This window comes from Mixophyes fleayi, chromosome 8, assembly GCF_038048845.1.
Source record: "Mixophyes fleayi isolate aMixFle1 chromosome 8, aMixFle1.hap1, whole genome shotgun sequence".
NCBI lineage: Eukaryota > Metazoa > Chordata > Amphibia > Anura > Limnodynastidae > Mixophyes > Mixophyes fleayi.
The window spans coordinates 92,912,522-92,939,190 of NC_134409.1; the positions used below are offsets into that span (position 1 = coordinate 92,912,522).

General features: G+C 43.4%; 1 protein-coding gene across 1 annotated transcript in view; it reads right to left on the reverse strand.

The window, feature by feature from the left end:
• Positions 1-26,669, reverse strand: part of GUCY2C (guanylate cyclase 2C) — a 174,681-nt gene that overhangs the window by 29,219 nt on the left and 118,793 nt on the right. The window contains exon 22 of the mRNA XM_075182882.1: positions 1,596-1,788. Within this exon, the coding sequence (XP_075038983.1) occupies positions 1,596-1,788 (193 nt within the window). The remainder of the gene's footprint in view (positions 1-1,595; positions 1,789-26,669) is intronic.

The following is a 26,669-nucleotide window of genomic DNA, read 5'->3' on the forward strand; positions in this document are numbered from 1 at the left end:
TTGTGTTCCATTTGACCTTTTTTTCCATTTGATCTTGCAAATCAAATTTGTCAGGCTCATGTGCCCTGAGCAATATCATGGACACTAAAACAGCAGCTGCATTGGGTACTAGCGCATATTGGGCCTCATTAATAAAGGGTGTAACTAGCGATTTGTTGCATATAATGTGCATAATTACAGTGCACATGTCCAGAACCAGATTATACATCACAGAAGGCAGTAGCATCCAATTCACCTTTGAGCGCAAAGTACACCTATGGCAGCTACACTCATCTCTTTATACAACCAGACTGCCAGAGGGAGATGACTATGGAGCTATTTTGTCAAAAGGATTGTTTATAGCAGTGTTTGCTAAGGATTGTTATATACCAAAGAGTTAGGTGCATTTATTTATATTTTGCAAACACTGCATGCTTGTGCAGATGTTGAAATTGTCTCTGCTTTTCAAATTTTAAAACATTTTTTACATTTTTAAGACATGAGTCTCGACATTACCAATGTTTGTTTGTTTTTAAATGTTATGCGAATGTTACATAGTTCCTACACGTTTGCATAGATGTGCATTGTGGCTGTGTGCTTCAAAATTTTTGTCTATGTCGTCTGCTATTAATGTCCATGTAGTACCTTTTTTTTATTATTATTATAATGAAATTGTATTGTTTCGTAAATTGCTTACTTTTACATATACTTATCAGTATGTCTATACTGTATAATGTATAAGGAGACCCCAAACTCTGCAAGACAGGTGGCGCACATTACACAGCGCCCAATAGGTGCAAGGCTGCATGGTGACCTGTGGTTATTAGGTACTATTTTCTATCACATCATTTATAAGTAACCCTTTGTTGTCCTAAATACATTGGTATATACTGTAGTCAGAAATGGTCTTCCACCTTTGCAAAATATTCATACTCGTTGCATTGTGGTGTACTTGTAGAATTAATTGTCAAATATCGAAGCATTACAATAGCACCATATCATGTTAAAAAGAGCTCCTTAATTGTTTGTATGTTTAGTTACAATTACTAATATTGTTTTATTTTCTTTGTTACTATTTATATTCCCAAGCCTATTATGGCTATAAAGAATATAGGATTTCATCATACTTACATGTAAGAACCTTTTAGGCTTTGCTGCAAATGCAATGCTTAAAATAATTGGACAAAAACTTAAGGAAACAATTTTTTTTTTTGTTTTATAACACTGAGAGGTATATTTAACAAACTGCGAGTTTGAAAGAATGGAGATGTTACTTATAGCAACCAATCAGATTCTAGTAGTCATTTTGTTGAATATACTAAATAATGATAACTAGAATCCTATTGGTTGCTATAGGCGACATTTCCACTTTTTCAAACACGAAGTTTGAGTAATATAACACTGGGGGGGGGGGGTATTTACTAAATAAAACTTCAGTATTTTCTGGGGAATTTTTTATTAGGAAAAATAAAATTATTATTATAATTGCAGTGATACAAGCATGGCTGTAGTTGCAGCACAATCTTCATTTCGCTGCTAGTATACATTTCTTATTTATTACCTACTGACACATATTCTCCATATCAATTTATTATACATTTTATTCAACTTAGTACCTTATACACATCATGATGGTCCAGAATGTGGTCAAAGTCCTTGTATACATCATTCAGCATATCTACAACTTCCATTGGTGTACTATATTTACAGATGGTGGTAAATCCCACAATATCGCTGAAGTAAATGGTGACTTCCTCAAAATATTCTGGTTCCACTAATCCAGTTTCTTTAAGGGACTTCACCACAGGCCTGCAATCACCCCACAAACATTAATAACCTTTTAATCGTATTCTAAGATAAATGTGTTTCAAGTTACAGATGTGATATTAACCAATAATTATGTTTCAGATGAAGAGTAAACACATTACTTTTACATTCTTTCATCATGGTTTTTCACTCCCAACTCTCAAATGTTTTAAAAGGTGAAATTGTTAGAGATAAATGTGTAGACTATTAACTAACTTCTGGCTTTTATGTGTATCCTTTGGTTTTGTTCATTAACAATCACTGTACATCATGTAACAAACTTTGAGTATACCTCCCAATTATCCAGATATAGGAGGAACATGCCCGATATAAGGAGACCATCCCACGTATCCGTTTTGTTCCATTTCTGGAGCAATTGGAAGGTACAGTTGAGTTGTGGCCATAAATATTGGATCCCTTGCAGTTTTTTTCTTAAAAATAAAATATCTAAATTTCTTGCATGTATTTATTTGGTTTGCAGTCAAATAAAACACAAATAGCATAAGTCCAGGCCCGGCGCTTCCATTAGGCAGCGTTAGGCAGCTGCCTAGGGCGTCGGGCTCTGGTGGGCGCCAGTGAGGTCAAATTGATTGTGTAAACTGTGCGGCGACCGCTGAGCTTACCTAACATGGCCGCCGCACAGCTTCAGAGATAGATTGATGGGGAGGAGGAGTTGGGCTATTCATCGCTACCGCCAGCCCCTCGAATTGCCAATAGGATGTACTGTCAGTCCGTCCCCTCCTCTCTCTCCTCTCCTCCCCTCCTCTCACTGACTGTCAGGTCGTGATGATGACATCACGCCCGACAGTCAGTGAGAGGAGTGGAGTGGAGAGGAGCCCGGCAGAGAGGAACAGCTTCATGAAGACAAGATAAAGTAAAGAGAGGGGAGGGGGGCTTTAGTATGCTGTAGTGGAGAACATTAATATCCAGGGAGGGGGGAGAAGATAGATATCCAGGGGGCAGGGGAACACATTGATATCCAGGGGGAGGGGAGAGGACATTGAGATCCAGGGGGGAAGAGAGGACATTGATATCCAGAGGGGGAGGGGAGAGGACATTGATATCCAGAGGGGGGGGATAGGACTTTGATATCCAGAGGGGGGGGGAGAGGACATTAATATCCAGGGGGGGAGAGGACACTGATATCCAGAGGGAGGACGCTGAGATCGATGGTGGGGGACATTGAGATCACAGGGAGGGCATTGAGAGGCAGGGGGGTGATGTAGGGGGGCACATTGAGATCCGGGGGGCATTCGGGTGGGGGGGGAGTGTGATGAAGAGCTGACATTGTGATTCAAGGGGGGGCAGTGGTGTTATGCAGAGGGGTGGCAGTGGTGTGATGCAGAGGGGGCAGTGGTGTGATGAAAGGACATATGTGTGATGAAGGGACATGTTAGGGCCATCTATTCGGATTACTTGTCATTTCCATTTGGACCAATAAAGAAAAGGAGATGTCCATTTCCTTTAACAAGTGCCTAATACATAGGCTTATTGTGCCATGTTTATTGTTCTGAAATCTAACGCCTGGATACCTCCCATCTAGAAATCCTGTGTCTGCAGCGGAGTCTGGACAGCGTTTGGCATCAAACATTACTACATCTGGACCGCTGGAGGAGGTAAGGCTTATCTTGTTTTTTGAACACGAAAGTCAAATGTGTGAGGGTCTGTGAAGTGGGTATTTGGTGTGACCATGGGAGGGGGGGGGCGTAGTTTGAAATTTTGCCTAGGGTGCCGAGGAACCTTGCACCGGCCCTGCATAAGTCTTTGCTCATTCCACTCCAAAATTCTTATATCTGCCAGACAAATTTATTCCACATTTTAGAAGTAGCTAGACATACTTAGATTTCAAGCACATAATTTGTGTTCACTTTGGAATTGAACTCACCTATGGTGAGTAGCAAGTGCCTGCAATATAAAAGTGTCTCAATTTCTTTCGTTGGAAATATGCATACCCACCGGTTAAGATTTGTGCAGTAAAATCATAGCTATTTCAGTATACATTGATTTTTTACCCCTGTCCAACCCGCTATAACCCACTTTTTGAGCACACAATTGCAACAAATGAACTCCCACGTTCTGTCAATTCTAAAATTGCAGCTGAGAACAAAAGGTAGGGATATATATAGAAGATATCAATCAAACATTTGGGAGATCCGCCATTTTTCCTAGAAATGAAGTTTTTGCTTCGTTTTCACATGAAAATTTGGCGCGAGAATCTGATTCTCAGAATTTGATCGTCAGATTTCTTCAAAACCTAACCACTATTAGAAATACGCTTCATTACTATTAGTGTTTTTACTACAGATTTAAGTATTTTTTTTTAAATAAATTTTTATTTTTTTCCAAAAAGAAACGGTACAACATGTGCTATGATAATACAACTCTTAACAGTGTTAACATCGAGAATTTTTAATATAGGTTGGGTATTGGACTCGAAACCACTCCGGAAGGAATGGGCATAGAGAGTAGTAACATATGAGCAGATGGGAATCAAAGGTATAATATGAAATATCTAGAGTACCATAAAGGGAAGACGGGGAGAAAGAGGAAAAATCAGAAGTTGAAAACAGAGAGGAGGAGGATAGAGGGGAGGGGGGGGGGGAGGAGGGTTTGTTAGTAGGGGAAAAGACAGAGAAGAAGGAAGGCAAAACAGGTCCCAGTAAGACTAAGCTCAAAAAATTATTAAAATATCTATATTTTCATTTTTTAAGAAGAGGAGTGTGTAGCAGTGAAATAATCCTGCCACCTATGCCATGTGGAGAGAAATTTGTTAGGGTGATCATTAACTACACTAGTCATGTTCTCTAGGTTATATATATAAACAGTTTAGAATTAGTTCAGAAATAGTGGGGTTTGCTTGTTGTTTCCATTTCCTGGCTATTAAGCATTTGGCTGCGGTTAGAATATGGTCTGAGAGAATCCACATTATTTTGTGGATGTCAGGAAGTAGTCGAGGGAGGAGGAAGTAAGATAGATGGAATGGGGATTTTAGATTAGTTATTTTATAAATGAGGTCAGCTACCTACTTCCAGAAAGAGATGATTTTTGGGCAGCTCCACCAAATATGGGACAGGGAGCTTCAATGGCCACAGTTGCGCCAACAGAGGTCAGAGGTTGTCGGATAGATTGTTTTCAGTTTGGATGGGACTAAATACCAGCGGAATAAGAGTTTGTAAGAATTCTCTTTTATCTGTGTACAGATAGAGGATTTGGCAACTGCCTCACGAATCTCCGCCCATTCCTCAGGGTCCAAAGTCTCAGCCATCGCCTCCTTCCAGCGGAGCTCATGAGCCTCCTTGTCAGGCAAATTGTGACTCATTAGTACAGAATAGAAAGTGGATATTAATCCTTTAGATGATGTTTTGTTTTTACAGAAGGTTTCTAGGGGGGAGGGATTGAGAGGAACACCGAGGGTCTATTAAGGTGGAGAAAATGTGCTGAATTTGTAGGTATTGGTAAAACACGGAGGACGATAGGTGAAAGCACTAACGAAGATCAGCAAAGGTCGGGAAAAATCCCATTCAGACTATATCGAAAAGAAACAAAATATTCTGCTTTGTCCATTGGGAGTGGGGTCATCTGCTTGGGATTAGCCAAAAGTTTGAAAGTGCGGGTGCAATATTTCCATATTTCTAAAGAGAAGCGAACTGTTGGGGGGAGAGCGTGCTGAGGGTGAAGATCCATAGGGTCTAGCCAGAATAAGGTACTGGGGGATAGCATCTGAAGAAGGTCCACCTCCGTGTCAACCCAAAGCCTGGTCTAAGAAAGAGAGTGAGAGAGGACCGCTTGGGTTAAGTGAGAAGCCAAGTAGTATTTATGGAGGCAGGGTAGCCCCAATCCACCATTACGAGCATGACGAAAGAGAACTTTGAGGCAAACTCTTGGACGCCGACCGGACCATACAAATTGTGAAATGCTTGCCTGCAGGTCTTTGAGAAAAAGTGATGGAACACGTACAGGTAGGGTCTGGAAGAGATAAAGAATCCTTGGCAGAATATTCATCTTAACTAAAGCCACTCTACCAATCCAAGAAATATACTTCGGGGACCAGGATTTGAGATCTCGCTTCAGGGCGGCTACTAGAGAGGGAAAGTTGGCAGTAAAAAGACGATCATAGGTTTTGGTGAGATTGACACCTAAGTATTTAATGTGATGTGGCTGCCAGTGAAATTTGAACGTGTCTCGTAAGTGTGTTTGAGTGTTTGAAGGGAGATTAAGGGCAAGGGCCTCAGTCTTACCGGAGCTAATTTTAAAGTTCGAAAGGAAACCATACTCATTAATTTCAGCTAAAACAGATGGAACAGAGACATGAGGGTTTGTAAGGATGAGAAGCACGTTGTCAGCGTACAGGGCAAGTTTAGTCGATCTTAAACCTGTGGATATACCAGAGATATTAGGGTTGAGGCGAATTTTGAAGGCAAGAGGTTCCATCATTAGCCAAAGAGGAGGGGAGAAAGGGGGCATCCCTGTCTGGTGCCATTCCGAATTGGAAACGCCACTGAGGCACATCCATTGGCCAGAACCGTTGCAGAGGGGTTGAAATAGAGGGAGGCAATTCCATTAAGAAAGGGGGCTTGTATGTTCGCTGCCTTGAGGACCTCGCGCATGAAGGGCCATGAAACCCGGTCAAAGGCTTTTTCAGCATCAAGCGCGAGCACCAGAGCCAGAGTTTTAAGCCTATTTGAAGCATGGATCAAGATGATGATTTTCCTAGTATTATCGGCTGCTTGGCGATTGGGAATGAACCCCACCTAGTCAGGGGATCACATCGGCCAAACGATTTGCTAAAATCTTAGCGAAAAGTTTCAGGTCTATATTTAGTAATGATATTAGACGATAACTTGTACAAAGACTAGGATCCTTTCCCTCCTTCGGGATGACCACTATGTTAGCTCTGGTGGTGGCGCTGTCAAACTTACTGTCACGACTTGCACTCTGCAGCTGCTGTCTGCAGTGACTCTATTGGATTTGTTATGCTTTCCACTTGTAGTACCACTGCCCCCCAAAGGGGCCACTGTGCTACTTGATTATTCTCCTTGATCACTGGGAGTGGTTTCAGCTGCATGAGGCCTATTTATACCTGCCTGCTTCAAACAGTCTGGGCCAGATCATCAGGTCACTCCTGTGAGCATTTCCATGTGATTTGTTCCAGTCTGCATTATCAAGTTGTTTGTTCCAGTCTGCATTACCAAGTTGTTTGTTCCAGTCTGCATTTCCATGTGCTTTGTTCCAGTCTGCATTATCAAGTTGTTTGTTCCAGTCTGCATTACCAAGTTGTTTGTTCCAGTCTGCATTGCCAAGTTGTAATCTCCAGTCTGCATTACCAAGTTGTCAGTTCCAGTCTGCATTACCAAGTTGTCATCTCCAGTCTGCATTACCAAGTTGTCATCTCCAGTCTGCATTACCAAGTTGTCATCTCCAGTCTGCATTACCAAGTTGTCATCTCCAGTCTGCATTACCAAGTTGTCATCTCCAGTCTGCATTACCAAGTTGTCATCTCCAGTCTGCATTACCAAGTTGTCATCTCCAGTCTGCATTACCAAGTTGTTTGTTCCAGTCTGCATTACCAAGTTGTCATCTCCAGTCTGCATTACCAAGTTGACATCTCCAGTCTGCATTACCAAGTTCTGTTAAATTGTTGATCCCATTAAACTGTTGCTCTGTCTTCCCATTTCGGTATATCTGTGCCACAATCCGTGGTGGTTTGTTACTTGTGTTCTTAATAAAGCCACTTTAACCACTTACGCTCTCTCCGTGGTCATACCTGGGAAATCCTGACACTTACGACCCTTAAGGATCGAGTTAAATAGATCTAGAAGCATGGGTGAGAGGACAGGGAGCAACTTTTTGTAATATATTATCAACAGTAACTCCCCCTGGGCGCTTGAAACAGAGGGTACAATGAGTGATAGCAAAAACAGATTTATTAGGGGCAGTAAACGGGTAACAGCCCTACAGTGTATATTACACTGACAAAGTAATGTAAAACAAGCACATCAACTATTAATATGCCATAAAAACAGGCTAGCAATGTCCGTATCAATTCCAGATAAATCTACATGGACCATCAATAACACAGTTTTCTGGTAGGGCTAGCAATAGTCCACTTTAACGCCAAAGAAACGAATGTAGCCAGTCCTGTGCCGAAAGGCAAATGCATAAATCTCCTTAAGGTCTGTCAGCCGACAGTGAGTTCCAGTGGAGAAAGCTTGAAATGGACCTTGTAATAAAGGACTTACCCTTAATCATTTAGGGCCAATGATATCCTCTCAGGTCCTTGCTTGATGCCAGGAGAAGCTGATGCACAGAGTATTGCCGGTGCGCTGGAGAGCGATGTAACAACCCGGAAGTTGCTGACAATCTCGTGGTCGACAGAGTTGCACATGCGCATGCGTGACCGGATCTGTTCACTATCCACAACGGGGGTAAGGGTCGGTTTGTGTGGCCCTTGAAGGGCGAGAGCTGGTCGAACCAACGCGTTTCGCACTAGACTTCTTCAGGGATCGATAGTGTACTCCAGGCCACGGCTGGAGTTTAAATGTAGAACTTCCTGGAGATCCTCCAATGGGTAGTGGCCTGGGCTGGATCTGTAAATGATGGACAGTCGGATTATCCAATCCTCGAGTAATGATAGTTCATTCTGGATAGGGATAGGTTCTCCCTTTGTTTGGTAAACATCATCCACGTGTGTGCACGGAGAGTCAAAAGAACTGAACTTTTATATCGTGCCAAATAAAGTGATTCATCATATCATACCAAATAAAGTCATTCTTTGTGAATTCGATTGCATTATTTCCTGTTGTCCTTATTATTAGGTACAGATATAAGTCACTGATGCAGGAAACGGCATTAGTATATTCCTTTAGTTCATAAAGTGTTCCTTTACGGGTTTCTATTGAATTATTCCCGTTGTCCTTATTGTCTAGCACGAGTAAAGAATTATAAGTCACTTATAATGAAAGCAGTATTAATATAGCTCTTTAGCCACTTATGTATGTAATAAGTGTCCATTCTTATATTGTGGAGCTAGAAAACTCCTAGTTACAGTATCACATAAAAAGAGGTGGTGGTTATAGTAGGAGGTGCCTGCATCAGTGACTTATATCTGTACCTAATAATAAGGACAACAGGAAATAATGGAATCGAATTCACAAAGAATGACTCTATGTCACTCACCAGACTGTGAGTGCTTCTTCCCGTGTGTTTAGGAACCGTGGCCGTCCACCATCCTGAGGGTCTGCGCATGCGCAGCCCTTTCAAAACCTTCAGTACCTGTTCCTTTAACTTAATTGGCTGATCAGGCAACACTCCCTATTTAAAGCACCTGCTGTCCATACCTCGTTGCCTGATCTTGGAGTCTCATTCCCCATGAGCTTCTGAAGGTGTTCCTGTGTTTCCTCGTGTATTCAGCGCTGCTGATTCCTGTGGTTTCCAGACCACTTCTACTCCTGTGGTTTCCAGACCACTTCAACTTTCCTGTGTTTCATCGTGACTGTTAGCTGATTCCTATCCGCTGTCTCCGTGCACTACAGTCTTCAGACCACTTCAACTCTGCTGTGTTTCATCGTGACTGTTAGCTGATTCCTATCCGCTGCCTCCGTGCACTACAGTCTTCAGACCACTTCAACTCTGCTGTGTTTCATCGTGACTGTTAGCTGATTCCTATCTACTGCCTCCGTGCGCTACAGTCTTCAGTTCATCTCAACTCTCCCGTGTTTCCTCGAGACTGCTACAACTGATTCCTATCCGCTGCTCTCCGTGCTCAACAGTTCCAGCTCAGCTCTACTCTCCCGTGTTTCATCGTGGCTGCACCTGCTGGTTGCTATCCGCTACCTCCGTGTACCTGCAGAGTCCTGCTGGCTGCTACTCCTCAGTTCTACTCGTGTCTGCAGCAGTTGATCCGCTCTCCGTGCTTCTCAGTGTTCCTGCTGGTCTCTACTCGCCAGTCTGCATCGGATCTGCGCCTCACTGCTTTCATCTCGTCTAGACCATCGCTACTCTTCAGGGTCCTCCAGGAGTCCAGTTCTACATACTACTGCTTCCTGAGTATTTGTTCCCCTGCTGGTCTACCTACCTGTGCGCTGCACCTACTTGATTACCGCTTCACCCTCCAGGGACTTCGCATCCTGCCGGCCTCCAGCCGTTCAGGTATCTCTGCACTCCTGTCTGACAGCCTGCTCCTGAACCACGGTATGCATACTTCTCATTGACTGTGCTGGTGTATTGCAATACTTGCTGGACTGAGTTGTTCTCCTCTGGAGCTTACTATCCGCTGAGACTTTTGCCATCATTGACTGTGTTATCTTTTGCTCGGATAGTTTCTATGACTTTGTATTATTGCAGTGCTGTTCAGTCATTACTATATTGTGCATGTCATTGTGGATCAAGTTCAAGGTGCCCGTGTATACTCTGTATTGCAGTCTCTCCCCGTGCTCCTCCTCACATATATATTCAGTGGTACAACTTGCTAGAGGCAGACCACTGATACCTGTTTCCAGTGTCACCTGTTCCAGTGTCCTCTCACATAGCAGTGGTACAACTTGCTAACGCAGACCACTGACTTCCCGGATACCTTCACCTGGATCCCATTCCTTCACCCAGACAGCGGTACAACTTGCTAAACGCAGACCGCTGACTCTCATCACCTCCTCGTTTCTGTTGGACATTCCTCCTCACTATAGCAGTGGTACAACTTGCTACCGCAGACCACTGACTACCCTCACGTGTCCTTTGTCCATTCAGTTCCTCGTGTATTACTACATATATATTACCAGTGCTGCTAGTCATAGACTTTCCCGAGCATCTCTATCATCTGCTGTCTCCTGTTCCGTGATCACCCCGCTACCAGAGTACCATATTACCACCTATACTGCTCTGGTAAGCTTATCACCTGGTGATCCCTGGGTAAAGACTCCTAGTGCCCGTGACACTCTATTTGGTATGATATGATGAATCACTTTATTTGGCACGATATAAAAGTTCAGTTCTTTTGACTCTCCGTGCACACACGTGGATGATGTTTACCAAACAAAGGGAGAACCTATCCCTATCCAGAATGAACTGTCATTACTTGAGGATTGGATAATCCGACTGTCCATCATTTACAGATCCAGCCCAGGCCACTACCCATTGGAGGATCTCCAGGAAGTTCTACATTTAAACTCCAGCCGTGGCCTGGAGTACACTATCGATCCCTGAAGAAGCCTAGTGCGAAACGTGTTGGTTCGACCAGCTCTCGCCCTTCAAGGGCCACACAAACTGACCCTTACCACCGTTGTGGATAGCGAACAGATCCGGTCGCGCATGTGCAACTCTGTCGACCACGAGATTGTCAGCAACTTCCGGGTTGTTACATCACTCACCAGCGCACCGGCAATACTCTGTGCATCAGCTTCTCCTGGCATGAAGCAAGGACCTGAGAGGATATCATTGGCCCTAAATGATTAAGGGTAAGTCCTTTATTACAAGGTCCGTTTCAAGCTTTCTCCACTGGAACTCACTGTCGGCTGACAGACCTTAAGGAGATTTGTGCATTTGCCTTTCGGCACAGAACTGGCTACATTCGTTTCTTTGGCGTTAAAGTGGACTATTGCTAGCCCTACCAGAGAACCGTGTTATTGATGGTCCATGTGGATTTATCTAGAATTGATACGGACATTGCTAGCCTGTTTTTATGGCATATTAATTGTTGATGTGCTTGTTTTACATTACTTTGTCAGTGTAATATACACTGTAGGGCTGTTACCCGTTTACTGCCCCTAATAAATCTGTTTTTGCTATCACTCATTATACCCTCTGTTTCAAGCGCCCAGGGAGTTACTGTTGATAATCCATTGCTAACTTAGGGTTGAGCTATCCCTACCATCCCTCTACTCCCAGGTGGCTGCTCGTCCACTGATAAGTCACAATAGGGAGCGCTGAACACGTATTTCTACTATTATTTTTGTAATATATTGCTTTGAGACCGTCCGGACACGGGGCGGACGCATTATTTAGGGATTTAACTGTACATTTCAATTCGGATATAAATTGAAATGTACAGTTAAATCCCTGAGAAATGCGTCGGATAAATAAAGGGGATATATCCTGACTAAGTGAAGAAGATTGCGACTCACTAAATGCGGGGAGATGACATGTATTTAAGAATGTTTTGATTCGAAGTCTGAGGTCTTTAGGGGGGTGTCAGACTGCAGATCATACAATTTGGAGTAGAATTCCTGGAAACGGTTAGCTATCTTCTGTGGGTCAAATAGTTTACTGGCAGAGGCATCTTGAATATGTATAATTCTGTTGCGATTGGCGTCCGTTTGGCGCTTAAAATACGAGCCAAGAGAGCATCAGCTTTGTTTCCTTTCTCGTAGAATCTTAGGCAGAGCCATTTCAGCGCGTTGGCCACTTTATTAGACTATAGTTGTTGTAACTGAGCTTTTACAGCCAGGATCCTGAGATAAGTTTTGCGTTTACGGTAACGTTGATGCTTCTTGGTGAGAGAAACAAGCTCGGATTCGAGATCCTGGATGCGTGCTATATAGATTTTTTTCTTGGCTGATGACATGCTAATTAAGAGGCCTTGGATAGTGGCTTTATGAGCCTCCCACAGGACAGAGTGCGAGATATCTGGGGAGGACTTGAAGTTCTTGAACTCCTCAATGGCCGGCGATACTTTCTGTAGGTTTTCTGGTTTGGAGACAAGGGTGTAGTGCATGCGCCAGGACCGATGGGGGCGGACTGAGGAAAGGATATCAACAGTGAGAGAAACCGCCGAATAATCCGACCAGGTAACTGGGGTTATATCCGAAGAGCGCAAGGAAGGAGTAGAGGATTTATCTTTGAAAATCATGTCTATGCGTGTATGGACATTATGAGGGACGGAAAAGTGTGTGTATGCACGAGCAGAAGAGTTCAGGACTCGCCAAGAGTCATAGAGATCATACAGCTTGATTAGGGAGCAAAGATGACGAGAGTCTCTAGAGGTCTGCAGAGAGGAGGGAGATGGCGGAGAGTGGTCTAGCTTGGCATCCAACATGACATTAAAGTCCCCACCCAAAATGACGTGTCCCTTAGCTACTTGAGAAAGTTTAGCGAAGAAGTCTGAAAAGAAGGATCCCTGTCCCACATTAGGAGCATAAAGAGTCGCTATGGTTATGGGCGCTTGGGAAATAGAGCCAATCACTATTGGGTCATTCCATGTCAGTTCAACCAGGGTTGTCCACCACCCATCTCAGATTTCTACGAATTTTTTTTAGTTAAGAGAGGATGTCAAAACAACTATTTCTCTTTCATCCATCTGGGGGACACTGGCACCTAAACAGTTAACTTTTCTAGCTGCTGGCAGACCATCCCCCTGCCAACTCCCAACAGAACTCAGTTTGAAGTAGGTGCCCAAGGAGTATGGGCTGAAGTTGAAGAGCTGCACAGTGAACACGGTTCACTGTAATTAGGCTTTTTTCTTTTCTTTATAGAGTTTTTTTCTGTTGACTAGCACATGACTGGCTCTGTAATACAGAGCAGAATCGTGAACAGAGAAGCAGCTGTCAGCAGGGGAGCCGCGGCTCCCGCTGATAGTTTTTCACATGGAGCAATGAGACTTCTCACAGTGTGATAAGCGGTCTACAACAGACCGCTCTCACACTGCTAGCAGGGTCAGGCGCTGCCACAGGCAAAGAGCACCGGTACTCCTGCTGTTCCCCAGGGCCATGACAAAGAGTGGAGCGTAACAAGTCCCCTCCTCAGTGAAAAGAGGAGGGGGAACTTGGGGTAATGGCCGCGCTTTTCAGCGCTTTTCAGCGCTTTTCAGGGGACAGAGTAACAGATATCACACGATTACACTTACTGGAGAAGTGGAAATCGCTGCTATTCTAGACAGGAAAGGAAGAGAGACAGCAGAGGGAAGCTGTGTAAGAAAGCCACCCCTCCCTCCTCTGGCGCCAAAATACAAAGGCTAGGAAAGGACACAGCAGCCATTCGGAGGAAGTGCAGCTGCTGACACACATCTCCCTGCTAAGTATCATTTATTCTCTCTATATATGCTGGATAGAGAAGTATTAGTATTGTGGGCACATATACTAAGTAGAGATTATAGCTCTCCCTTCTGAAAAGTATCTTGTGTGTTTGTGCCTATTCTGTCTTTACGTGACTTTATTTTTGCTTCTCTTATGAGGGCTGATAAAAGTAAAGCAACACGTGCCAAATATATGGTCTGTTCAGGGCTGGATTTACTGCTATGCAACCTAGGCACCTGCCTAGGGCCTAGAAGCTCTCAGGGGGCCCAGAAGGGTGGGACAACAGAAAATATAAAAAATTAAAAAATTGTGGCCCCTCCGACTCGCGGCACCCCCCCACACGAATCGGGGGAGGTGGGGGTCGGGTGCCGTGAGAGGGGGGAGGGGCTAGTGTGTCTAGAGCGTTTACGGGACGATTGATGCTCAGGAGGAGCGGCTCAGGTCCGGATTTACTGCTAGGCAACATAAGCACCTGCCTAGGGCCTAGAAGCTCTCAGGGGACCCAGAAGGGTGGGACAACAGAAAATATATGAAATTTAAAAATAAAAAATTGTGGCCCCTCCCCCGACTTGCGGCACCCCCCCAGGCGGCTCATGCGGGGGGGGGGGGCGGGTGCCGTGAATCAGGGGAGGTGGGGGTCGGGTGCCGTGAGAGGGGAGAGGGGCTAGTGTGTCTAGAGCGTTCACGGGACGATTGATGCTCAGGAAGAGCGGCTACATCTTTACTACCCCTCCGGAGGGCTCAGGATTCGGTAAGACATATGTGGCAAGTTTTACTTGCCTATTTTGGGTGCACCCGACACCGTGTCAAGAATAGGACATTTTGTGATTATTATTTTAACTGAAGGAAAGGATGACATCAAGTTCCGATTAACCTACACGGTCTTGTTACCATTTATTATAAATATAAAGCAAATAGGACTCATTAGTCCTATACTGGAGAGAATCTGAATCTGTTATTAATATCGGAGTGACCATCTATATGGAGGACTGTTTTTTTCTATTTTTTATTTTTTTATTGTTATTGTATATGAGCTTTATTGCATGCATTTACATTTTATATATTTCAATGATCGTCTGTAAAACATCTTTTTCAAGTCTATCTTAGATCCATAGGGATACTACGAGACTGGACCAGATCTTTATCAGTATCATCTAGTCCAAGTCATCAGATGCTTCTTATGCCCGGGCATGTTTCATAAATTCATTCTGGTCTTCACCAGTGATTCAATGTACAGTGATATTATTGTGTGATTTATGCATTACTTTTTAATTGTATCATTTGGCTTGACCAGTGCCTGAGCGTACCTATGACATCGAGTTGCTCAGTACATTTCAATAAATATAAAGTTTGATTTTATATTTTGTTTGAACTTATCATTGTACCCTATTTCAAGGGGGCAAAAATCACTGGTCTTCCCAGCGCTCAACATTTTTTATTCATTCGCTAGTGTGGTGATGGCTGGTCTCCTCCCTCCCTTCTCTGTGTCACATGGGACGTGCACCACATGACAGGTGCCGTCCCATGTCAGAAGACTGCAGAGCGCGGCGCGGATTGAACAAGGTAAGTGGTGGGGGGGTTGTAATATTGCGTGTGTGTTTGTCAGTCAGTATATTGTGTGTATGTCAGTGTCAACATTTTGTGTGTGTCAGCGTCCGCCTATTGTGTGTGTGTCAGTGTCCGCATATTGTGTGTGTCAGTGTCTGCATATTGTGTGTCAGTGTCTGCATATTGTGTGTGTGTCAGCCAGCATATTCTGTGTGTGTCAGCCAGCATATTGTGTATATATATAAGTATGGGGCCAATATATTGTGTGAGTGAGGGGCCAGTAAATGAATGTAGTGTGTGGGTGGGCGCAGTAAATGAATGTAGTGTGTGTGGGGGCCAGTAAATGAATGTAGTGTGTGGGTGGGGGGGGGGGGGCGCAGTAAATGAATGTAGTGTGTGGGGGGGGGGGGCAGTAAATGAATGTAGTTAGTGTGTGTGTGGAGGTTCTTAATACAATGAGGAAGGTAGGCTATTAATTTAATTGTGGAGTGCAGGTGGGGACTAATTATTGGGTGCTATTTTATTTGTGGGGTGATGGTGGGGCAATTTAATTTAATAGTGGGGCCTATGAATTTATAAATGGGGTAATTAGACCTTTAATTTAATGCTGGGGTGGTTTGGAAGCTATTTATTGATTGTGGGGCTGTTTGTTGAAAATGAGGTCTATTTATTAAATGTGATTATGTATTTTTAATGCCTGTGATTGTTGTGGGAAAAAGTATTATTCGTTAAATGTAATTGCTATTTAAATTATTGCTGGGTCTGTTTGGAGGGAGGGAAATAGGGTTATATATTAAATATGTTTGCTATCTAATGTCAGGGTTGGTCAGAGGGAAAGAGATCTATTTAGCAAATGTGAATATTATTTTAATGTTGTGGCTGGAGGGAGGCCTAATTATAAAATGTGGGTGCTATTGATTTAACACTGGGACTAGTTGGAGTTTTCTAAATTTGATGTACCCATTTTTTTCCAAATAGGGCCTCCAATATTCCAGGATTTAGACAACCAGCAAATGAGCTAAAGTAAACAGCAGCCACAAGTGGTGACCGTGACAAGAACAGGTAGGAGAGAGCAGGACAGTCTGCCAACTGTCCTGAATCTGGTGGGACAGTCCCGAATTTGGGTGACTGTTTCACTTAGGAGAGTTGGGAGGTATGTCCCACTTCACCCTGTACTGCTTGTGAAGGCAGAACTGTGTGTACCTAACAGTAGTGCACACAGTATTGCCTGTGTATGTGTCTAAAATGATAACCATGTTACATCATAGGGGCTTAACCTGTCTAAATCCAGCTTTGGGCCTGGGCATAAAAATATATATATGGATTAAGCAACACTAAAATAGTCTCTTTTTATATAGATAAATATATATTGTACCAAAAATCACCCTTTAAGGATAGGCCGCTACTTATGGGCCAGTGCTATGTGCTTGCCCCCCGGGCTAAAGTCTGCCAGCCCTCCCTTGCGTGTGGCCACTGTGTGTGTGTGTGTGTGCGTGTGTATTATGTGTGTGTGTGTGTGTGTGGCCACTGTGTGTGTATTATGTGTGTGTGTGTGTGGCTACTGTGTGTGTGTGTATTGTGTGTGTGTGAGGGGCCACTGTGTGTGTGTATTATGTGTGTGCGTGTGTATTATGTGTGTGTGTGTGTGGCCACTGTGTGTGTATTATGTGTGTGTGTGTGTATTATGTGTGTGTGAGGGGCCACTGTGTGTGTGAGGGGCCACTGTGTATGTATTATGTGTGTGAGGGGCCACTGTGTGTATGAAGGGGGAGGGGCAAACCAATATCTTGCCTAGGGCCCCATGAGGTCTAAATCCGGCTCTGGGTCTGTTCCAAATGTAATGCTAAATTTGCTTGTGAGCATTGTGACGTGTGTGTGTATTATGTGTGCGTGTGTGTATATTATGTGTGTGTGTATTATGTGGGTGTGTGGCCACTGTGTGTGTGTGTGTTATGTGTGTGTGTGGCCACTGTGTGTGTGTATTATGTGTGTGTGAGGGGCCACTGTGTGTGTGTATTATGTGTGTGTGAGGGGCCACTGTGTATGTATTATGTGTGTGAGGGGCCACTGTGTGTATGAAGGGGGGGGGGACAAACCAATATCTTGCCTAGGACCCCATGAGGTCTAAATCTGGCTCTGGGTCTTTTCCAAATGTAATGCTAAATTAGTTTGTGAGCATTGGGACCCAGGTGCTCTGTGCTGATTGCAGCCATTCTGGAAAATCTGCTGCAGCTGACAGCCTTCCCTTGGCTAATTATATCTTATACTCTCTATATAGTGGATACGACTGATGGAGAAGTATAGATTCTGACCACATTTTGAGAGAAGAGCATAATATTTATAAGAGATTATTGCTCTCTCATGAACAGAAATACTATCTTTTGACTGGGTCATAGATGAATTAGTGTTTTCTGTGTAAATATATTTTGTATATGTACCTGTATTTTGCTGTGTGGTAGCTTTATTTTCTACTAAAAATGTGAGAAAAATAAAGCAACATTTGCCAAGTGTTTTTCCCTGTTCCAAAGGTAATGCTAAATTAGCTGGTGAGCATTGGGAATCAGGGATGCTCTGTGTTGATTGCAGCCAATCTGGAAGGTCTGCAGCTGCTTGCAGCCTTCCCTTGGCTAAGTATATTTTATACTCTCTATAGGAGATAGGGAGGTATGAGATTCTGAGCACATTTTGGGGGGAATAGCATAATATTTATAAGAAATTATTGCTCTCTCATTGACAGAAATACTATCTTTTTGACCTGTTCATAGATTAGTTAGTATTTTCTGTGTAATTATCTGGTGTGTACGTGTCTGTTTTTGCTCTGTGGTAGTTTATTTTCTACTAAAAATGTGAGAAAAGTAAAGCAAAATGTGCCACATATTTTCCCTGTTCCAAATGTAATGCTAAATAGCGGGTGAACATTAGGACCCAGGGGGGCTATGTACTGATTGCGCTGTGGCGTCAGTTGTGGCGCAACGTGAAGACAGCTCCATTCAGGTTGCAATCCTCCTGAGTGGGTACTGTTCTGGACACAAGGGTTTGGTACCCTGGTCAAACTATTATCTAACCCATTGGAGGTTCCAGTGGTAGTTGAGGTGTGACCTTCTGCCTCTGAAAACGGTAGCCTTGTTAGTTCAGGCATGTCTACAAAAAGAACAAGTCCTTTACCCTCGGTAGTAGGATTCTCGAGCGTATCAGGTATCTTCCCCTGCGGGAAGCCTGGAGGGTCTGCAGTGATAGTAGGCCAGGAATTCAGAAATGACAGTTTTATATTGGTTAAACCAGTGACTGAAGAACCCGAAACATTCACCTAAAAATAAGAGACATAGATCAGCAAATTCGCTGTTCTATGGTCTGCCTCAGAGGGATCCTCTGAGGAAGAAGGTGACTGGTTAGAGGACTGTGATTCCTCATTAGTAGGATCATAGGAGGGTTTTATGTAGTAGTACGTCAGACCTTGGGATTTGTGAACTAGGTCTGGACTGGTCGCTTTTTTAACAAGGTTGCAAGAGAGGCGATTCATATTCCCTCACTCGGCAGAGTTGAGAGAGATTGCAGCGGCTTTTTGGAAACATCCAGACATAGGGTTTGCTATGTAAAAAAAATAAATAATAATAGACCACCATTTTCATTGACCTGGGTTGCCAGGGAGATGGAAGCATTGGCTGGCCACTTGGCATCTGCTTTGCAGGATACAGAGCTGTTTTCCTTGGCTATGTACCTGAAGGAAGACACGGGTTAGGTGTATGAGGCAGACCAGAATTCAGCATCCATTCTTCTTCTATTTCGGCTACAATTGTAGCGACAAGAAGAACATTATGGTTAAGATATGGAATGCGGATGTGGAATCTGAGAGATTGTTATTATCCCTTCCTTATGCTAGGGGAGTTAATACTCCAAGATCTAGGATTCTGAGGTTTGGTTCCTTCAGACAGCCCTTTTGGGGGGCATGTCTGGCAGAGGTCAGCCGGTTAGATCAGGATCTTCTGGAGGAAGGAGACAATCTTCGGGGAAGATCAGCCTCATCCTCCTCGTCTGGGCGTTCTTTCTCCCAGCTTCCGGATAGACCAGCAGCATGATGCTCTCCCTCCTCTGTTGGAGGTAGGGGTAGGTGGTGATACGCCTGCTGCTGTCCAGAGATCAGTGGAATAAGTCATCAGGGGTCACAAGAGGTTCCATGATAGATGTGGTGGGGCCAGCGCCTCACAGGTTTTTTTGGTAACCAGTTTTCCCCCGTCTCCCACTCAAAAGACAGGCAATGTTCCACTGTGGATATACTCTACTTTTCACAGAGAATTATTGTAAAGGTTCCCAAAGATCAGAAAGGCTGGGGTTTTACTCCAACCTCTTTTTGGTCCAGGAGTAGGATGGCTCGTTTAGGACAGGATTGAAAATCAAGCAATTATATCTCCTATAGCACCAAGGGTGTTTACAGAGATAAAGGCGGTAATGGTGGCTTTTCTTCATGCCAGAAGGGTGCAGATAGTACCCTATCTGGACATTGGTTAATAAAGCTGCATCAGCACGGTTATTGGTTACTGCAATTTACCGTTCTGGTTCAGTAGAGACATAACTGAACCGCCGAAGTCACAGTTGATACCTTTTGAAAGGAGGTTATTCCTGGGGCTAATTATGTATATAGTGTGTCACAGGATTTTTCATCCAGAGGACAAAATCCTTTTGGAAGAGGGGATGAACAGGGTTCTGTCCTGTAGGAGGCCGTAGGTCCTACTGTGTATGAGGAAACATGGTAGCGTCTTTTGAGACTCTCCCTTATGCCAGGATCCACTCTCTGTGTTTTCAAGGGGGTCCCATCTGAAGCTAGATCGTCAGATGGTGTTATCTCTGGAGACGAGACACTCTCTCGGATGATGTTGAGTCACAACAGGAAGGTTACAAAATTTAGTGCAAGGCCAGAAGAGATCTGATAATGGCAGTGTATATGTTCAAAATGCCAGGGGACTTCAGGTTAGGTTACCTGTTTCCTCCTATATCAATGATTTCCAGGGTCCTTTGGAGAATCAAGCAAGGAGATCGGCCAGTCATTCTCGTGGCGCCAGCTTGGACATGAAGAGTCTGGTGTCCAGAGGTTCTTCTTATGACATTGGACCTGGGTATTCCGTTACCCCTTTGGAAACTTCTGCTGATTCAGGGACTTTCTTGCATCAGATTCTAGCTCAATTGAATTTAATGACATGGCTTTTGAAGCCATTCTGTGGAAATCCAGAGGGTTTTCTTCCAGGTTAATTGATACCCTTATCTAGGCTAGAAAGCCGGTTCAGCTCAAATTATCGCCGCATTTGGCGTTTATACATACAGGGTGTAGGAATAAGGCCTGCAGTTCAGAGTCCTTTTATCTTGTTTTTATACAAGATGGTTTGGATGTTAAGACTTTCTTACAGGGAGTGCTTCATATACAACCTCCCTATGTTCCACCAGCGAATCTTGGGGTCTTTGTTTAGTCCTTTATATGCTGCAGGTGCTTCAGTACATATCGTTACAGTCAGCAGAGTTACAGTTTTTAACTTGGAAGGTGGTTTTCCTTCTTGCTATTGCCGCAGCTCGAAGGGTATCTGAGCTGGGGGGGCTTTGTCATGAACCTTCTCTGGTTTTTCAGGATAATAGAGCAGTCCTAGGGGACAATTCATCATTCTTCCTAGGGTGATATCTGGTTTTAATGTAAACCAGGAAATGGTGGTTCCTGTGTTCACAGAGGATCCTCAGGGATCTGGAACAGGGAACATGAAATTTTGGATGTGGTCAGGGCTCTACGAATTTATGTCAAACAAACTGCAATGATTCGTAGGACAGGTTCCTTATTTATCTTGTTCGATTATTTTGGGCGTGGATGATCAGCGTCTAAACAATCTATTGCTAGGTGGCTTGCTCTGACTATAAAGCAAGCTTAGGTCGGTACTAACCATCCAGTACCAGAGTGTATTGTTGCCCATTCTACCCGTTCTGAGGGGATGTCCTGGGCTTCACTGAATCGGACCTCAGCGGACCAGTTATGCAGATGTGAGAGATATACATTTTATGAACTTCTTAAAGTAATGCATTTTGTATAATTACTGATGAAAGAATAGTCTGCAGCTTCTTGCAGACTATTCTCCATGAACTTTGCCTCACATTCATTTCTTTTTCGCCAACATGTCTCTTCTCAAGAATGTGCACATCCAGCAGCTTCGGAACCAGGAGCCCACGACCCCCACTTGAGGCCTACGTGACTGAGATAAGACATCTGCTTTACAACATGCCCACAAACTGCTGACATGGACAAGTTGCCTTGAGAAACCTTGCATTCCTTATCTCTCTTATTCTGTGAAACTATGTATAAATAAAGCTACTCTGACTTAGGGCTGGTCAGAACCAGATACATTTTCAGCCCAACATCTGAACTTTGTCTGTCTCTCTATCGATCGATACCCACAAGGTATAGCAGCCGGAGTTCAGGAGAAAGGACCCGTTTAGGTCATCTCTGACACAGAGCACTTACTGGGTCCTCTGTCCATATTTTCACAAGATTGTTCCAATCCAATGGCTTGCGTCTTGGACGCCTCAATTGGCCGTAGTACTCTTCGTGCTGGGAGATCAGAGCGGTCCCACCCTTCAAGGGGGCTGCTTTAGTAAGTCCCCATGGTTAGCAGTGTCCCCCAGATGGATGAAAGAGAAAAGAGGATTTATACTTACGATAAATCGGTTTCTGCGTTCCCTCCCTTCTGTTTGCTTCTATGTGTTCTTGGTTGATTGGCCTATTTTATTGGGGCTTTGTTAATCAAACTGAGTTCTGTTAAGAGTTGGTGGGGGGATGGTCTGTCAGCAGCTAGAAAAGTTAATTGTTTAGGTGCCAGACTCCTCCCTACCCTATGGTTAGCAGTATCCCCCAGATGGAATCAGAGAAACCGATTTATCGTAAGTATAAATCCTCTTTTCTGCCAAATATCTGGACTGTCTGACAATTAGTTGATTATATATTGATTTTTAAATTTATTAAATAATTTACTAATCACGGCTTCTTTATCCAGTTTTATTTGAAGTATTATGGGTGTTTATTAATGATTCGACACAAAATTTGGACCCCTAAGGTAACTCTTCCTCCTGAATCCAAAAATCCAAACCAAATTACTTTATCTGCCTCATGTTTTGCGTCATGGCAAAAACGCACAGTTTTTGAATATCTTTTATTAGCAATTGTTGGAGCAGGAATAGAGGATGATAGAGGAGGCATTTTTTTTAAAATATTTTGCACTACAAGTGCTTTGGGGTGTCCCATATTCCCCAGTGGGAAACAAAAAAATTTCTGGCTGCCAAAAGTCATATTTAGCAGCAGTATCTATACAATATTTTGCACTACAAGTGCTTTGGGGTGTCCCATATTCCCCAGTTGGAAACAATAATTTTTCTGGGTGTCAAAAGTCATATTTAGCAGCAGTATCAATACAATATTTTGCACTACAAGTGCTTTGGGGTGTCCCATATTCCCCAGTGTGAAACAATAATTTTTCTGGCTGCCAAAAGTCATATTTAGCAGCAGTATCTATACAATGTTTTGCACTACAAGTGCTTTGGGGTGTCCCATATTCCCCAGTGTGAACAATAATTTTTCTGGCTGCCAAAAGTCATATTTAGCAGCAGTATCTATACAATATTTTGCGCTACAGTGCAGGAGGTGCAGGAGATGCTTTCAGTGGCCCGTAAAATTTCAGGTCATTTCAGGCATTCTGCCACAGCATGTCGGAGATTGCAGCAGCTCCAAGAACAGTTTAACTTGCCCTGCCACCAACTTAAGCAAGAGGTGTTAACTAGGTGGAATTCCACCCTGTACATGCTTCAGAGGATGGAGGAACAGCGCAAAGCCATCCAAGCATTTTGCACAAGCCATGACATTGGGAAAGGAGGGGGGATGTATTCCACTCTTGCACAGTGGGGAATCCTTTCAGTGCTGTGCAAGGTGCTGAAACCATTTGAAGTTGTGACGTGTGAAGTGAGTGCAGACTCTGCTAGCTTGAGCCAAGTCATTCCTTTAATTAGACTATTGGAAAAGCAGCTTGAGAAACTGAGGGAGGAGATGAAAGAAAGCAATTCAGCAAAGTATGCTGGCCTTGTAGATCAAGTACTTAATTTGCTTCAAAATGATCCTCAAGTTAATAAAATCTTGAACTCGGATCACTACATTTTGGCCACTGTGCTTGATCCAAGGTTTAAGACCTACATTGAGTCTTTGCTTCAAAATGAGCGAGATGTGAACTTTTTCAAGGAGCTATTGCTCAGCAAGTTGTCCGCTGAACTGGGCCTTGGCTTGACGATGTGTCCTCCTTCAGTTTCTCAAGCAGCTGCTGCTCGTAAAAAATTAAATTTTCCAAAGTGAAGCAGGGAAGACGCATTTGGCAGACCAGAACAGTTTAACATCTGGGCTAGTTTGAAAGATTTTTCAAAAAAATGTGTGACCTTGCCCATAACTCCATCCAATCTGAGTATTAACATGCAAAGGATGGTGGAGGATTATTTTCAAGAGGTAATTGATATGGAAATGTCAGACAGTCCCTTTCCTTACTGGGAAGAAAAGCATGCCATTTGGAAACCCATGTACAAACTTGCTTTGCAATACCTAAGCTGCCCACCCTCCAGTGTGTACTCTGAATGAGTATTTAGCACAGCCGGGAACCTAGTCAGTGATCTCCGTAGGAGGTTACTTCCCAAAAAGGTGGAGAAAATGATGTTCATAAAAATGAACTACATCTTCCACGAGGAAGGCCATCCCCATCAAAGACATCCAAGCACTGACAGTCTCTAATGGTGGATTCAAGCGGCGATAAATTGATAGTCTGTGATGATGACGTACACACTGATGAGGGTGAGGATGAAGCTGAAGATGATGATGATAACATCTTTTTAAAACTTTCTATATAAGTGTAGGGTGCAATCTACCCCCATATAGGAAAGGGACTTGGGGCATTTCTATATCACGTACAGTCTTGAAAGACTGCTGTTTTGGCAATTTCTCAATAAGGGTAAGGTGTCATACACAGACTGACCCCAAACTGCCTTTGTCCATTTCAATTTATCTTGTACAGTCTATAACGGCTAAATTTTTTACTATTTTCTACAAGTGGAGGGGGGCCTATAGAGACAGAAACCAAACTGCCTTTGTCCATTTCAACTTATATTGTACAGTCTATAACGGCTGAATTTTTTACTATTTTCTACAAGTGGAGGGGGCCTATAGAGACAGAAACCAAACTGCCTTTGTCCATTTATTTATATATTTAATTATAAGTGTAGGGTGTAATATACACCCAAGGGCAATGGCTGCATTGCCAATAGGCATAGATGGAGAGGAAGACAATCTGGTTTGTGTGTAGAATTAATGACGGCCTACCAGGAATTAAACTGTTTTTTTCATAATTTATTAGCTAAAGCTAATATTAGCTAAGCTACAATTACATTACTTATCCAAAAAACAGGTGGAGCACTAAGTTCGGTTATTTTAGGCCCAAATAAATTGATTTTTAAACAAAATTGCAAAACAAAACCAAAACCAAAACACGCAAGGGTGGTTTTGCCAAAACCAAAACCCGAAGGTAATCCAGATCCAAAACCAAAACACAGGGGTCAGTGACCATCTCTAGTTATTATGAACAGTAATACCAGGGTGCGCTATCTAGCAGAGTACTCTAAGATGAGAATACAGGCCTGAGAGTAAATCTGCAAAACCATGCAAAAACCCTATGTAATGGCACGAACAATGCTGTTAAACAGAACATAGGCTAAATACAAATAACATAGGACTTCCGTCAGGATAGGAGAAAACGGACTGCCCGGGGTTTTGTTCTCCTTTTTCTCTTTTCTCCCCCGCTCCCCTACTTAAAATGGCATAGGATCTATAATGATGACAGCCTGTAAACTAGGGGGATACAGCCACAGCAGTGTATTCAGATATCAAAGACGGATGCGTTGGAAATTAAAACGCATTTTAAAGAAACTTATGCAAGTATAGGGTACTACGCCTGGATATAGAAATGTTACACCCAGGGGAAGGGACCAAAGAGGCCTCATATATTTGACAGGGAATGTGAGACTTGGAGCGTATCCCCGGGCAACCACATAATCTTTGAGATATGAAGAAAAAACATAACCTTGTCAAAGTAGTGTAAAATGGAAGGGACCCAGTCGAACTACATAGGTGACTCCCAGAGTACACCACCTTGTAGAACCATTAAGTGGAGAAATAACAACTGTCTGGAAATGACATGAAACATCAAACATATATTAATAAAAACAGTTTCTGAGGTGAGTTCTATTAAGTTGAGTCCTCTGCAATGAAAACATTTGCTTGAAGCAGTTGAATATGCGAGTTCAAGATCAATGCTGATCCGGGGGTCCTGAAAACCTGTAATGGAAAGCAGAGAGAGAGAGAGAGAGAGAGAGAGAGAGAGAAAAAAAGATAGAAAAGAAAGGGGAGAGAGAAAGAAAACAAAAAAAAAAAAAAGGGAGGGGGGAAAACACACAACCAAGACTTAATGATGGTGGGCTGAAGCCCGACGAGGAGAAACCAAATCAAATTAAGCTGCAGACCAAGTAGGGGAAGGAGCTCTTTGCGGGAGAGGAGAGCTGTTTGCGGGCAGAGTTGGGGAGGTCATCGGGATACCCAACTTCTCCAGCATTAGGAGGCCTTCTTCGTGAGTCTTAATCCTATGGGAGGAGCCATTATGTGTAACTTGGAGAGAAAAGGGAAAGCCCCAGTGATATCGAATGCGATGGTTTCTGAGAGGTTTCGTGATGGTGATCAGATTGCGGCGTTTTCTTAAGGTTGAAGGAGCTAAGTCCTGAAAAATCTGGATGTTATGACCAGAGTAAGAAACAGCTGGAGTGTTGCGTGTCGCAGCTTAGAATTCTTCTTTGACAGTATAATAATGGAATCTCATTACCAAGTCTCTGGGTGGTTGGTCCGCAGGGAATTTGGCACGCAGAGCTCTATGAGTACGGTCCAGTAGAAAGTCAGAAGAAGGAGTATCAGGAAGACATTGGTGGAGAATGCCCTCCAAATATTTAGGTAGAGCATCGGTGTCAATGAGTTCTGGAATATTCTTAAGACGGACATTATTTTGTCTTGTGCGATTTTCAACATCCTCATTGTGATCTTGCATATCTGAGAGAGATTGGCATATTTCTGTGAGTTGTTGGTCAACCGATATTTGATGGGAGCAGATATCATCCACTTTGCGTTCTAATGAATCTGTGCGGTTGCCAAGGGCCAGAACCTCAGCTTTAATGTCCTGGATAACCGCCCTCATCTCAGTTTGTATGGTGGTTTGAATTATCTTCAACAGCTCTGTT